We start from the raw sequence: 14,852 nt of genomic DNA, 5'->3' as shown, positions 1-14,852 counted from the left end.
CTGTGGAATGGATCTGGTTGATACACAGGGCCCTCAGTTCCCCTTAGAGGGGAGTCACCTACTACCACTACCCTTCTTTTCTTAATACTTGAGGCTGTGATCAGCTGTGATCTGTCTGACAGATGAAGTGCAACCGGGAGACTCTCCAGACAGAATTTTTTCTATAGTGTCATCTGCCTGACCCGCTGGATCCAGGGGGTGTGTCTTGCACTATCCTCTGATATTAACACCAGGCTCAGACCCTCCCTGCAGCCAGGGGCCTGGAAGGTTCTGTTTGAGTTAGTACACTCTTGCTGGCAGCAGCAGCAATGGCTTTTGATCATTTGTTAACCATTGCTGGGAAAAAAAAAAAAAAAAAGAAAGAAGAAAGAACTACACAAGGAGGGTAGGTGGTTGCACCCTTTCTGCTCAGCCTGCTTGCATGAACTGCTGTGCAAAAACAGAAAAAACACCACGCAAACTGCCGTGCCAAAACTGCTGTGCCCAAATTGCCATGGCAAGCCCCTGTTTTCTTTGGGCCAGGTGGGTCCACTCCCCAGAGCCATTTTAAATCACCTGCAAAGGACCAGATTGACCCTCACCGCCTTGAATGGCTGGCAAGAGGGTCCTTTAGTGCCCTGGGCTATTTGGTTTTCCAATGTTATCTATCTGCTTACAAAATGTCTGACTTCCATACAAACTCTCTGTGTTAAAAGATAATCCCATTACCTTTCCTGGGCTGCTTATTTCCATTTTTTCCCACTTGGCTGCCTCAGCCTGGACCCCAGGTGATCCACTTTTACCTCTGAAGCAATTAGATTTCCAAACTTCAACTCAGTTTTGGTTTTGCGGGGCTTTTTCCAATTACCTCTGTTTTCATGCCAATTTGTGTCCTAGACTGTCACCAGGACATTTTGTTCTTCCTTACTTCCAGTCTTAGGGATGGTTTTAGCTCCAAGGCCACTGCACTCCTGTCACAGAAGCTTTTGAGATCTCAGAGCAGAGAGGATTTTTTCATGAGAGGAGATAGTGGAGGATCCTTTCCCTCTTAGGACATTCTGCCGCCATGCACTGGGATGGGACCCAAAAAGCTCTGGATCATGAAAAGGTCTCTTCAGGAGTTTGCTGTCTCCCTCCTGCACAACAAAGACCCTCCGCCTCTCAGAGCCTCTATTTTCCTGCCTATAAAACCTTGAATGTCACTGAAGGGATGCAGTGCCTGAATTAATCAATTTCCTTTGGAAGTGCTCTGGGATGCTCTTGTGAAAGACAGAGTAAGGAACAAGGGAGGTCCAAAATGCAAGAAACAAAGAGTGATGCTGGTAACACGTAGCTGCAACCCAGCTTTGTCTCCACTTCCCAGGGAAGTCCTGCAGTGGGTGCTCCATTACCTTTATCTGCCTCCCCTGAGCAGCTCAGTGGTAGGAAAAGCCAGCTGAGGTGGCTAGTGGATTCTCCCTTGGTTTTGGCAGAGGCTTTGAGCCAGGAGGTTCTCTTGAGGAATGCTGGCTTTCCAAAACTCTCCTGAGCTTGCAAGTGTGGAATAAAACTACCTGCTGTGCCAGTGAACAAGTTATCCTCTGATTCATTTAGGGCCCCCATGGCTTGGGGTCAGCACTTTCTGGGGAGCTTCTCCCCAAGTGCTTTGCTGTCCTGCACTTAAACTTCTCTCTGCAAATATGTGGCTTATTAAACAATCTGCTGGCTTTGTCTCTCCATGTGCCTGCAGGCAGTGCTATTTGCTGCGGTCACAGAATGAGGTGTGGCTGGAAAACTCAATCGAGGAGGAAAATATAGAGAAGAAGGACTACTGTGAAGATAACACTGCCATCCTGAGCCACATGGTCCAGGAGAAGATGGCAAAGGTGCAAGAAGACTCCATGCCGTTCTCCGATGACGTTTTTTCTATTGAGCCAATGGTAAGTGGTAGCTGAGAGCCTCATTTTTCTCCTCTTCCTCCTCCTCCTCTTCCTTCTCCCACCCAACATCCCCCTGGATGCAGTCACTTGGAAGATCCTCAGCTGGCTCCATGTGCTGAGAGGGAAGACATCAAGTTTCTGGTTCAGCTGCAGAGCTCGCTGCTAAAAGCATTTCTGCCCTGCAGGCTCAAGGCAGGACTGGGAGCCTGACAAAGCCAAGCTCTGCTGCCAGGGCTCGAGCTCAAGAGCACTTCATGTGAGCCCTTGCAGTGCTCACAGGGATCAGTTACTGTAGGTAGGGTCCCCTGGCACGTGGTTTGTAGGGTTTAGCAGAGTGTTGGAGCACTGCCAGTTCACATATTGACCTGAAGCATGCAATGGTTCATTGGGAAAAGGAGGCCAAATTCAGCCCAAGGTTGATCATAGAAATGCCAATCCCTTCCTGTAACCATGACTTGTACTATATCTGAGTCTCCCTTCCAGGGTCATCTGTGAGCCTGGACACAAGGGTGTAAGGTTTAAATGGGCCTTTTATATTCTCTTGCACACAGGAACAGAAAACCTTTTCCTTTGCTGTTACACAAGCAAACCCTCATGTCCTCCCATCAACCAGAGCCCTGATTCTGAGTATTGGCATTGTGAGAGATGATGAACGCCTGGAGTCTGCACAGTGCAAAATCCCTTCTCATCTTGGAGTAAATCCTAGAATAATCCTAACCGTCTGCTTTCTTTCAAAACAAGTTAAACTAATATTTTTATTTCCAAGGAAGGGGATCATGTTGTCTTGTTGAGAAGAGCCACCAGTGCACAGTGGCAGTTCCACACCACTGTAGCTGACAGCAGCATGATGTGACCAAGAGTTTGTGTCAGAGCAGTAGGAATGTTGTGGAGAGTGAGAGCTGATCAGCTGAGCATTAAGAGCTTCCAGCAGTGTGTTGAGCCGGGTTTGGAATGTTTCCTTGGGTTCCTTGTGTTGTTCACTCATCATTGACGCTCTGAATAAAGTCTTACAGGACTGTCATTGAAAACAAGAAATGTGAAGTTTGAAGATAAATGTTTTGCTGTCTCTTTCTGTTTTAGGAGGGAGAGATTGGGCCGAATTGTTGGGCTGAAATCAAGGTGACCTTTAAACCCCTAGAAGCTCTAGAGTATCAAAGTGTGGCTTACTGCAACATCTCAGGTACAGCTCTTTTCCCCTGTTTGTCTCACCCCCAGTGAAGCCATGGTGCAAGCCTGAGCCCACTGGGCTCCCCTGTAACTGCTGGGAGGAGTCCCTAGTCAGCAGGGCAGTGCTGGCACATCCCCACTGTCGCTGCAGCTTCCGGGGAGTCTCTTGTGAAAGGCCAGGGCTCAAAACACCTGTGTCTGGATTACTGATCCCAGAACATCCCAGGCAGTGCAGGGAGAAATTTTCATGCCATGACTTAGTCATCATTTCCACAAAGGCCAAAGAGCAGAACAGCTTTAGTGAACCAGCACTAAGCCCCTCTAGACCACTGACCTCCAGGATGGGTCCATTTGACATGGATCCATCATCAGGTGATAGGAGCTGAGTTAGAAATGTGCTCCCTGACCCTGGATCACATCCCACTGCCTAGACACCACCAGACCAGAACTGGCTGAGCCCCGGCTGAGCCATGGGTGTTTGTAGAAGGACCACCCTTGGCCAGCAGCTCCTTCTCTCCCCATGTGGGAATTGTCACCTTGCAGCTCTGTCTGTGGAAATAGAACACAGTGCTGAGTGTCAGAAGTTGAGGAAATTGGCAACAAAGTTGTGTGCTGCTGGGCCAGGTAGTTTGGCAATTGCCAAACTCTTTATGAGCTTTGTGCTTTCACTGAATGTATTTCAAAGTTCCTCTAAGTGCATAGGAAGGAAACCATAGAATCATAGTATGTTTAGGATGGAATGGACCTTAAAGATCGTCTGGTGCCAAGGCTCCTGCTATGGGCAGGGACACCTCCCACTAGACCAGGTACCTCCAAGACCCATCCATCCTGAACTTTGAACACTTCGGGGCTGGAACCTGCACAACTCCCCTGGGGAACATGTTCCAGTGTCTCAGCACCCTCACAGTAAAAAATTTCTTCCTAATATCTAACCTAAATTTCCTTCCTTTCAATTTATACCCATTACTTCTTGGTCTGTCACTACAAGACATCAGAGATGTTTTAAACTCAGCAAACTGGTGGCTAAAATTGGAAAGCAGCCCAAGGAATGGGTTAGAAATTGGAAGTCAGCCCCAAGGTATATCTCCTGAGGGAAGAGAAGGGTCCATATCTTCTCCTGCAGCATCAGGAGCTGGTTGCATCCAACTCAGAGTCAGGGACTAGCATTGAGGCATCCTGGAAAAATACAGTATAACAGAGGAAATCATTGTACTGAAATGGACATCTCTCCCCAGGCCGTGAGAGCAGGCTGCCCCTGCACCTCACAGCGCAAGGTCAAGGACCTTTGGTTGAACTCAGCTCTCGTACACTGAACCTTGGGAACATTTTAGTCGACACCCCCCACATCTATGAGGTGAGCGGCAGGGCTTGGGAAGGATCCTGATGGCTCCTGAGGCAGCCTGGTGGATCTGTGGAATTCCTGCCAACCTGGGCAGTTGTGAGCAGGGAGTATTTGATGTACTGATCAAATCTGGGGGGGCAGTCAGGAAGGTGTGTCTGTTGTTCATGAAGTCCCAGTCTCTGCTTTTGGGCAGCCTTCCTTGGGGATCAGCTGGGAGGCTTCCTGCAAAACAATCCCCTGGCATATGAAAACAACACTGGGTCAAAAAGCTGCATGTTCAGAGGCTTTTGTGGCAACTCCAGACACAACGCACCTTTGTATTGAGCTGTTCAGAAGCAGCTGGAACAAACTGGCTACATTTGAGGTTCAGTCCATTGCAAACAATTTTCTCCTGCTTATTCCTGGAAGCCACAAGAAAGCTATCCAGCCTCCTGGCTCAGTACTGGCCCTTACAAAGCGCTTGGGAGTTCTTCCCCTTGCTGACCAGTCCCTTGCTATATTTCAGCCTTGGTGCATCTCTGGCTCTGGAAAAAGAGTGTTCCTGGGAATAAAGCAAAGGATTTTTATATTTGCTCCCCTGCAATAGTATCAAGTTTGGAGGAAAAACAAAACAAAAAAAAACAAACAAACAAAAAAAAAAACAAAAACAAAAACAAAAATGAGAGAGCAACTGAAAGTGGTAGAAAGGGAGGCACTGCATCATGCCAGACACTTTCAAGAGCTTGGCTGTGGAAGAGAAAGAAATGCTGAGTTTTCCTACCAAAAGATGGTGCTGTCTAAACATTTTGATGCTGATGACTCATTATCAATGTATTGTTTTCATGATATGGAAAAGGTGAATGAGTAGATGGTACTGTTGGAGCTGTGCTAACTGGGGCAGCAGCAGCTCTGTGGTGATTCACTACACAGCTGCGATCACCCCACGTTGCTCTCAGGGCCAGGTCTGAATGAGCTTGGTGGTGCTGACCAGAGGTGAACTGCTCTGTATGCATGGGAAAACCTCAGGGTGGCTCTGGTTATGTGGAGCTACCACTGCTTTGTATGAAAACCCAAAGGCAGAACTTGTCCTGTTGTATTTTTTGAACTCTGGCATTCAGCAGCACAAAGCATCTTCTGCCTTTTCTCGGTGTTAATTGCATCATTAGACAATAATTCACATAAAGGGAAGATTCCACATGTATTTCCATTTTGCTTTCTTGCTGCTGCAGGTGAAACTGATTAACTCAGGAGCTATTGATGCTCCCTTCCGCTATATCCCTTCAACCAAAAACCTGGGCTACTGCTTCAAGTTTGTACCTGAGGCGGGCATCATTGCACCAGGTCGGATCCAGACCATCCAGATCTCATTCCATGCCACCACAGTGGGGACGTTTGAGGAAGAATTCCAGTTCAGTGTGGCTGGATCTCCTACTCCTGCTATCCTGACAATCAAGTAAGGACTCTAGGAGCTTGCTGGGCACATCTGTAGCTGTCTCTGGGACATCCCCCCCACCCCACCTCATTCTGTGGTGGAGCAGAGAAAACAAGTGTTGCCTGAGGTCCTAATCTTGGCTCTGGTTGTGGCATCCCTTTAGTGTGGGGCTGCCTGCTGCTCTGTGTGGGTACCCGGGAGCTGGAGTGACTACTCCCTGCAGGGTTGTCTCCTGCTTAGGCTGTGGCCTGCAGTGGGATGGATCAGCTTTGGGCAGTAGCTGCTCTGGGATGTCCCACCTGAACAGCCAGCAAGGCCCCCAGGGCTTTGGAGATGGGCCAGCCTGGGTGATTTGGCAGCAGCAGCAGCGGTTTTCAAAACTTCCCTTAATAATCCATCGCCAATGGGCAGCAGCAGCCTCACCTCACCTCTCATGGCCATGCTGTGGGGGACAAGCTGTGCTCCTGCTCCTGAGCAGAGAGTGCTCTGGTACCTCCTTTCCACAGCCAGGAAAGGGCTGATGTGTTTGACAGGGAACTGTACAGCAGGAACTGTCCCAAGGACATGGGCATCATCCTGTGGGCTCGTGCCAGTGTAAGAGGTAATCCTGGCCCAGCAAAAGGGAGAAGGAGTGATAATAGGGGAGCAGAACTCCGTCCTCAGGACCACAGCAGCATGAGGGCTTGTCCCTGCTAGTCTGAGCCATGTGCTAGTAGCATAATATAGTGTAAGCAGGAAAGCTGATGGTGGCTGCTCTGGAGCTTTGGACCTAGGCTGTTGCTGTTGGGAGGCCCTGGATCAAGACAGTAAAGAAATGAAAACAATCTGCACTCGATTATACCAATAAGATAAGGGAGATGGATTAAAAAAAACCAAGAAAGTTATTACTTAGCAAGAGAAAAGTGGTGAGTAGGTCTGCCCATAGTAGAAAAGCAATTATGCCGGCTTTGTTTTTGTATGAAAAGTGCTGCTTTGTTATTTTGGAAATCAAGATGGAACCTTCCACCATCAAATAACTGATTCTCCTCTGTCCTTCCCCCAAAGGTTATGGGATGTTTTTGCATAAGCAGCTTTCTCCTTGAGCAAGGGCAGGTGTCTCTTATTGAGATGTGTAGAGCAGAACCATTAGCAGTCCTGTGAACATAACAGAAGACACAGTTCACTGGTCCTTGATTTTTAACAAAAAGGCAGAGTGGGCATTGACTGGCATCAACCATGAAATAAATTTGTCAGTGTTGTGCAACTTCAAGTGCAGATTTCAGTGGATATTGGTGACTTTTGGAGTCTGTCTGCTGAGTTCATGGACAGATGAGGTAGTGTGGTAGATTCAGGACATCCATGTTTGGTTGTTTAAGTTATTGCTCTTGGCTGTGCTAGCTGGTGCACTGGTGAAAAGCTGATCCTTTCTTCTAAGATTCACTGTTGTTGCTCTTTTCAGAGGAGGTTTGGGGCTCCCCTGGCTTAATGTCTCAAAACTCTGTCAGTAATGATTGTGTGGGTCAAAATCTCCTGAGAAAGCTCCTCTATGGGAACACCAGTTGCAGCTAAGAAGTAGCAAAGCAGGGAACCTGTGGCTGGAAACGCTGGTTGCAGAAGTTTATGGGGACACCTTTATGTCTGTCACATTACAGATGGGGAAACTGAGGCACAGAGGCACATCTGGGTGTGTATTCAGGGTCCTTCATGGGACCACCAGCAACTCGGGGGCTTTTCCCACCTGACCTATGCCCAAAGCCCCATCAGTGGCTGTTGACTGCTGGCCACTGGGTTTGGCTGCATCCTGTCCACATGGACATTGTGCTGGTGGTGTGTTGATCTGAAACCCACAATGCCCCTGACCAGGTTTTATGCCCTCAAGCCATGACAGCTGGATGCTTTGCAGTTCCCTTTAAGCAAGCCATTTCCTCTTCTGTTCTCTTCATTGCAGGGGATGTGTCTGTGCAGCAATTGTACACTTCGACATTGATGAACTTGATTTTGGTGACGTTTCCTTTGGTGAGTGCTGCCTGGGCTTGGACACAGCGTGAGGGATCTGTGCGTTCCAAAATGGACCATGTGAACATGAAAGCATCTGTCACTCATGTTCTGCCACAGCTGCCTCTTCAGGGTGTGAGCTCCAGGGCTGCTCATGCCTCAAGTAGCATTTTGCCATTGTGAGATCAAATAATACCAAAGAATAGACAGGCAGTATTTTCTGGTGTCTCTGTCCTGGTTTAAAAGACAGATGTCTGCCAAGAAAGGTGGGAATCTTCCTGGAATGGAAAGATGACCCCCTCCCTCCAAATTATTGTACCTTTGCAATTACTGGGCTTCCAGGCAAAAAATATGTGAAAAAGACTAACAGTTCTTTACTAGAATTGATCATGACAGCACAGACAGCAAGGCAATAACAGAAGTTTCCAGCCCACCAAGTACTGTTTTTCCTCTTTGGTGTAGTTACGATCACAGGCAGCAGGAACTGCGGGATCTGGCAGGGCAGTGATCCCCTCCCAGCTGGCACTGGCAGGGAAGGCAGGAAGGCAGGAAGGAAGGAAGGAAGGAAATGGCTCCTTCTGCAAACTCACAGGCAACCGGGGATCTCGGCAGTGCCAAATGGCAATAGGCAGAAGCAGGGAAGGCAGGCAGGTTCAATCATGGTGCTGAGCTGCAGCCTAGTAAAGTGCCAAGGCCAAGCACACAACCTCCCTCAGCACCATGGGGCTGAGCTTCCCTATCCCTGAGCAGAAGGAAGGAAAGGTCTGCTCTGTGCAAAACCTCAGGTCCAACTTCACAACCATCCATGGCATCACGCCACAACTCCCATAAAACCCTGAACAGAAAAGCCCACCTCCACAGCCAAAACCCCCGAAACCCCCCATCGCCCTTCCCAGACCAAGGGGAAAATTCACTACGAAGCCTAAACCTGTAACAATGAAGTCCATTAACTTTTTAAGAAAACCAATTGCCTTTCCTGAGCTGCTTCTTACCCATCCTCCATCACCACTAAGGCACTTGTTAAGTTGCCTTTTGAATAAATGAAATAAGAAAGGCAAGAGGTAGAAATACTGTTCTGTAACAGGAGATTCATCCTGCTTAATCTGATTTCATTCCTAAGGTTTCTTCAGCTGAAGGCAGCTGTTGTATCTTTGCTTCTTTTTAACTGCTGATTGTTGTCTGCATGTGGTTACCTCAGTCTCATTTGAGGTTTTGACATCCGTGTTTGTCCATTTTGTGCCTCACTTGCCTCCCTGCTGCAGTCACTGCTGGAACTGGCAGTGATCACTGTTGATGGTCACTGAGAACCTCTGGGCTGTGCCTGCAGTTGGTTTTTCTTCAATCTGTGTTCAAATGACTCTTGGTGAGCAGGCCCAGGGAGAAGTCTCCTCCACACAGAGCTGGCCAGCCAAACCAGATGTCCACTGCAAAGCAGGTTGTGGCTAGTGTCTAGACTCTGCAGGACATCCCCACCATGCATGGCTTTTCAGTATGGAAAGCAAATCTCAGAGCTAAAGCAGGGTAAACTCTTGGAGGCAGCAATCACAGTGAGCAGTATGGGTGCAATGTCCGGGTTTCTGGGTGAGGTGGGACATGGTTACTACAGTAATTTCACGATTACAAGCCGCACTGAGTATAAGCCGCACTTCCGGGTGCCAGCAACTTTTCATTCTTTGTCCATACATAAGCCGCACCTGACTATAAGCCGCACGTTACGATACAGAGTGTGATAAAAGGTATCTGTTCTATCACCATCTGTTGAGGGTGGGGACGGTGATCCTTATCTCAATGGCAGATATTCTGCTAATGGGCCATCCATTGAAACCAGGCAGGGCATTGTTCTTTATCTTTTCACAACCCATCCTTCCTCCAGCCAGTCATTTTCTGTTAATGGCCCATTGAGTCCCACTGTGGGACTGATAAAATTGCTGCATCCCATTGGAAGTTGCTCCAACCAGGGGGAAGAGCCCAACATTTCTTACCAAGATTAAAACAGAGGTTTTGGGACACTCAGGGAGCCCCTTTCTCCACTGGACTCCAGAGGAAAACTGGATTTCTCCACACCACCACTGGACCTCTGGAGGGAAACTGCACCTTCTGCAGGAGCACTGCTCCAACTGAATCACATCTGTCACTGCAGGAGGATGCAACTACCATTTAATGGGACTGCTACCAACACCCTGCCTGACTGGGTGTCAGGTTGTACTCTGACTTTGTCAGGGTTTGGAGTTTGTTTCTTTGTAGTACTGTATTTCTACTTTAATTTCCCTAGAAAAGAACTGTTATTCCTAATTCCCATATTTTTGCCTGAAAGCCCCTTGATTTCAAAATTATAATAATTTGGAGGGAGGGAGTTTACATTCTCCATTTCAAAGAGAAGTTCCTGCCTTTCTCAGCAGACACCTGTCCTCCAAACTAAAACAGCAATTTTTTGTTCTTTGTCCGTATATAAGCCGCACCTGATTATAAGCCGCACTTTGGGTTCGGACCAAAATTTTAGTCAAAATGGTGCGGCTTATAATCGTGAAATTACTGTAATTGCTAATCTCAAAGCAAGGCTCGCGTTTACCTCCAGTTGAGTGGGCTCTGAGCTGTCACCTGCTCAGTCTCTTTGGCCCAAATCAAGAGATACCTTAAGGATCCTGCAGAGAGAAACTGCTTTAGGGTGGTTTGCATCATGTTCTAGTTCCTAATTCCATCCTTACTTTCTTTTGCTGTAGTTTCGATGACAACTCATTGTTATATATCTTGAAAATGGTGGGAGTGTTGGCAGATTTAACAGGGAATTTTACAGCTTGAATTTTCAGAGAAAATGCTCAGTCTGGGTGCACACTCATAAGAGAGAAATAACTGGTGCTGGTTTGGGGCAGGTGAGGAAGCTCCTCCCCATCAGAAAGAGAGAAGCTTGCAATGTTCATCAGGGCTAAGACTGAGCATTTTCACGGCTACAGTCTGGAATCAGTGTCAAAGGGAACTAAGTGATGATTCATTTCTCATGCAGCTTCTCAGTGAGCTGTAATTCAGATAATAAAGAGCTAAACTCCAATCACATTTTTATCCAACCAGGATATTCCCACCAAGAGTTGTGACATAATTGGTACCAAAATGGATATTTGTGTCCTTTTCCTAGGCTTTCCCTGCACCAGGAAGTGTCGCCTTATTAATGCCTCGCCAGGGTCCCTGACATTCAACCTCCGCATGTCTCAGGACGGAAGGCAGCCTGCTGTTAGTAGCTTTGATCAAATACACAAGCATAATGACCCATCCTGGAAGGATGGAATTAATTTTTATTTGGAGCCAAGGGAGTTTACAATTAATCCCAGCCAAGGGACCATCCTTCCCCACGGATACCGGGATATTGAGGTATGGGAAGAGTCCAGCTGAAGCTTCACTGCAGTGTGGCAGGGCTTCAGCTCTGCTGCCAGCTTTGAGCATCATCTGAGGGAGAGATCTGCACTGGTGTGAGGCCTCTGTTAGCTGGGTTACTCAGGATATTTCTCAAGGAGCACTGTTTTGTTTCCAAAATCACAAGCTGTGAAATCATGTACCAGATGGTCAAGTACTGCAGCTATTCTTATGTTTATGAGAGCAATTTCTTTGATTGCAAGTGGGCAGAGGAAGGATGAAGACACAAGGTGGCTGTTAGAGAAATGTCATTGTACAAAGCAGTTTGCTTTTCTTCTTGGTCTCATTTCTTTTCTCCTGCGGAGCAGAATGATTTGTGTTCACTGCAGGGATCTCCAGTGGAGACAAAACAAACACTCTGCAGCCATGAACTGGCCAGCACCTGCTGGGCCACACTTTTCCTTCAGCTTCCTGCTTAAAGTTGAACTCAGTCTGTTCAAGTCAGCAGATTTCCTCTGCGTTTATGTCATTGTAGTCCGATGAAAAATTGGCTCCTTAATTTGAATACAGTGCATAAAGCTTTGTCTAATGTTTTAATTTAGCTGACCTATGCCCTGAGAGCAAGGTGTGTTTAACAAATCTTGTACTGCCAGAAGGCTTTTGTTACTCTCAGAGACTGGAGTAGCAGAAGAATTAAGGCAAAATCCTCCCTTTCTTTACCATGAAACAAGAACTGGAGGATATCACATGTAGGTAATGATCTTTTTTAAGGAAGAATTTACTGCTCTTCTCTTCCACCAGGTGACCCTGTGTGCCAACACTGTGATGACATTCTACCGGAGATTGCTGGTGGACCTGGAGGGTTTTGGTAATGAAGTGGCATCACTGACCATCACAGCCAGGTATCAGCACTTCCCTGGCCTCCTCCAGCAAACTGCCTTGACCAGGGTTTGCTGGCTGCAGCTCCCAGTGAGGGGTTGTTTAATGACCTCATGTTCTGCCCAGCTGGATGTGAGAAGAGCAATGCTTGGAAAGCAGCCTGTGGTGAAAAACACCCCTGCTCACAGCTCAGCACGGTCCTGGGCCTTTTTCTAAAGGGGCCAGGAATGATGTACAGTAAGTTCACGATTATAAGGCGCACCCTTCTGACAAAAATTTTGGTCTGAACCCAGAAGTGTGCCTTATAGTCTGGTGCGCCCTATGTAAGCACAAAGTTGGGAAATTTACCAACCTGGAAGTGCGAGCCCGCAGCAGCCCCGAGCCCAGTGGAGTCCGCCTGGTGGCGGCAGGGCAGCGCCGGGCCGGGGCAAGCCTGGCAGCATCGGGGTAGTGCCAGGCCGGGGTGAGCCTGGCGATGGCCTGGGCACAAGCGGGAAAGCTGGTGGCAGCAGCCTGGGCATGAGGGGAAAGCCAGCAGCGATGGCAGCCCGGGCGCGAGGGGAAAGCCAGCGGCAGTGGCAGCAGCCTGGGCGCAAGGGGAAAGGTGGTGGCGGCAGCAGCCCAGGCACGAGGGGAAAGGTGGCGGCAGCCACAGCGGCCGCGGCAGCCGAGCCACGAGCCGAGCTGTGCCAGCCAGCGCCGGGCGGGAGTGCCGAGGCCCGCAGCACGGGGAGGGCGCTTGGGGCTGCATTTAAAGGCTACACCAATCTTTGAAAAATGTTTGCAAATTAAGCACCTGCCAGTAAACCCCGCAATCACACAATTCTGTTACTAATTCATTACTTTGTTGCCCGCGGATCCTCTCTGTAAAAAATAAGTGCGCCTTATAGTCCAGTGCGCCTTCTATATGGACAAAGTTCAGAAATTTGCTGACTCCCAGAGGTGGGCCTTATAATCCGGTGAGCCTTATAGTCATGAAATTACTGTAATTTATTGGCCTGGTTTTTGGTGCTTGAGGTGGAACAAATTTCCTGAGGGCCTCCTCTCCTTCCTGCAAGAGGTGGAGTTGTGCTGGGTTGCAACCACCCTGCATTGGTTTGGGACACACCAAGCAGCCTGCTGAGAGTCAGGGTCTCATTCTGTTAATAAGGGCACATGACAGTGGGGAAGTAGCTTACAGCAAGAGTGGTGAGGGCAAGATCTTACGAGGGCAAAACAACCCTTTATGTGGCAGGCCAGCTCTTGTTTTTCTCCTTCCCTTTGCTTCCCATTTTGAGCTTTAATGTTCTCGGACTTAAACCAAAAGTTGTTCTTGCTGCATCCAAATTCTATCCTGCTGTGCTGCTGTGGGCATCGGTAGAATGACAAGAGAGATGCAGTTCCCTGGTGCTGTTCCCTGTCCCAGGCAGAGCCATCTAGTCAGTGCCTGGGCTGCAGTTTTGTCAAGCAAGTGCAGTTGGGGACAGTCAGTGTAGAGACACGTAGGGTAAAGAATCGAGGGAGCTTTAGGAACTGGAAGAGGTTGATCACCCACTCTGTAGGGCAGGTGGTGTCTCATGCCCTCCAAGGCTGGGGCAAACAGCTGAGTTCTCAGGCAGGGCAACAGTGCCATGGGAGAGAAGGGAGTAATTTTTACTGAGACACTAGTTGTGTGTTCCTCAAGCTTTGGTGAGCACTGATCCTTGTTGGGAAGGCTCCCCTAAAGCTCATGGATCACTGGGAACTGTTACAGGAGTCCTTGCCATCCTTCTTGGGTAAAGGAGGGGCTGAGGCAGCTGTGGGACAAAGTGCTCTGCCTAGGGCACTTGGCAGCCTCTGGGTGCTGCCTCTCAGGGTTTGCCCCTCCTTGACGAGACATGTTTGAGTGGGCAGACTTTGAAGGCAATTTATCACTGTAGGGCTGTTAAACGTCTCTTTGACAGTGACAAATGTCTTATGCTCCATTTCTCAATCTTCAAGGGTAAACATTCTCTTAGCATCTCTGATTCCCTTGGGGTCATCTCTTTGCCCAGATGTCTCGTTCCTGAGCTGCGAGTGTACCCCCAAATCCAGGACTACTCTGACTGCCTCCTGAAGGTGCCATACAAGAGGAAGTTCATCATTGGGAATCCCAGCCACCTTCCTGGCTGCTACGGGCTTGTTCCCCAGGTTTGGCATCGCATCCACCTCCTCCTCGCAAATATTATTGAGGAAATTATTAGGGGAAAAAAAGGGTTTGAATAAGAGCTTGCTGGTTTCTATTCAGTCTTAAACATCTGCTGAGAAGAGGATCCTACATAAATGTAAACTTTAGGATGCAGTGTAACCTCCTGAGGAAACAGTTTATGTTCTAGTCTTCAAAGTGATTTCTTGGGAGATCTTAGAGGGCTGTGAATAGCTGCTGCCTCCACAGACACCTGTAGCTGTGTTGACAGCGTCCTTGCAGGACCTGCTGAGAATGTTAAGCCTACAATTCTTGCATTTTATTTGTGCCTTTTACCTTTGTCCTGGGTACTTTTAAAAATGTGTGTAAGTTGTTGTTATGGTGGATGTTAAGGAGTTTAAAGTTTCTTCAGAGGTCCCTCTGAAGTTGCATTTGATTCTGTCCCTTCTAGGATCGCGAGGAGGACACTCCTGTGTTCTACTCCAGCCCCAAACCCTGTGGGATTGTCCAGCCTCACACCATTGCAGAGATTCCAGTTGTGATCGAAGTCCAAACATGGGGCGAGCATCGGACCGATGGTCTTATCGGCGTGTTTGGGGATGAGAGAAACCCACGGGTGAGTGCAACAGGAGATGTGTGCCTTTGTGCAACTCGTCCTGGCAGGCTGCAAAGTGTACAGGGATTCTTCTGGGG

At 48.3% G+C, this 14,852-nt stretch overlaps 1 protein-coding gene across 1 annotated transcript in view; it reads left to right on the top strand.

The window, feature by feature from the left end:
• The window catches only part of LOC117001520 (hydrocephalus-inducing protein-like), an 80,560-nt gene that overhangs the window by 20,675 nt on the left and 45,033 nt on the right, over window positions 1–14,852 (top strand). Inside the window, exons 8-16 of the mRNA XM_033069935.1 lie at window positions 1,709–1,898; window positions 2,979–3,078; window positions 4,301–4,419; window positions 5,616–5,839; window positions 7,746–7,813; window positions 10,923–11,155; window positions 11,939–12,039; window positions 14,029–14,164; window positions 14,611–14,775. Of these exons, the coding sequence (XP_032925826.1) occupies window positions 1,709–1,898; window positions 2,979–3,078; window positions 4,301–4,419; window positions 5,616–5,839; window positions 7,746–7,813; window positions 10,923–11,155; window positions 11,939–12,039; window positions 14,029–14,164; window positions 14,611–14,775 (1,336 nt within the window). The remainder of the gene's footprint in view (window positions 1–1,708; window positions 1,899–2,978; window positions 3,079–4,300; window positions 4,420–5,615; window positions 5,840–7,745; window positions 7,814–10,922; window positions 11,156–11,938; window positions 12,040–14,028; window positions 14,165–14,610; window positions 14,776–14,852) is intronic.

Source organism: Catharus ustulatus, chromosome 11 (assembly GCF_009819885.2).
Source record: "Catharus ustulatus isolate bCatUst1 chromosome 11, bCatUst1.pri.v2, whole genome shotgun sequence".
NCBI lineage: Eukaryota > Metazoa > Chordata > Aves > Passeriformes > Turdidae > Catharus > Catharus ustulatus.
Note: the sequence above shows the minus strand (reverse complement) of the source record. Positions and strands in the feature narration are given on the sequence as shown.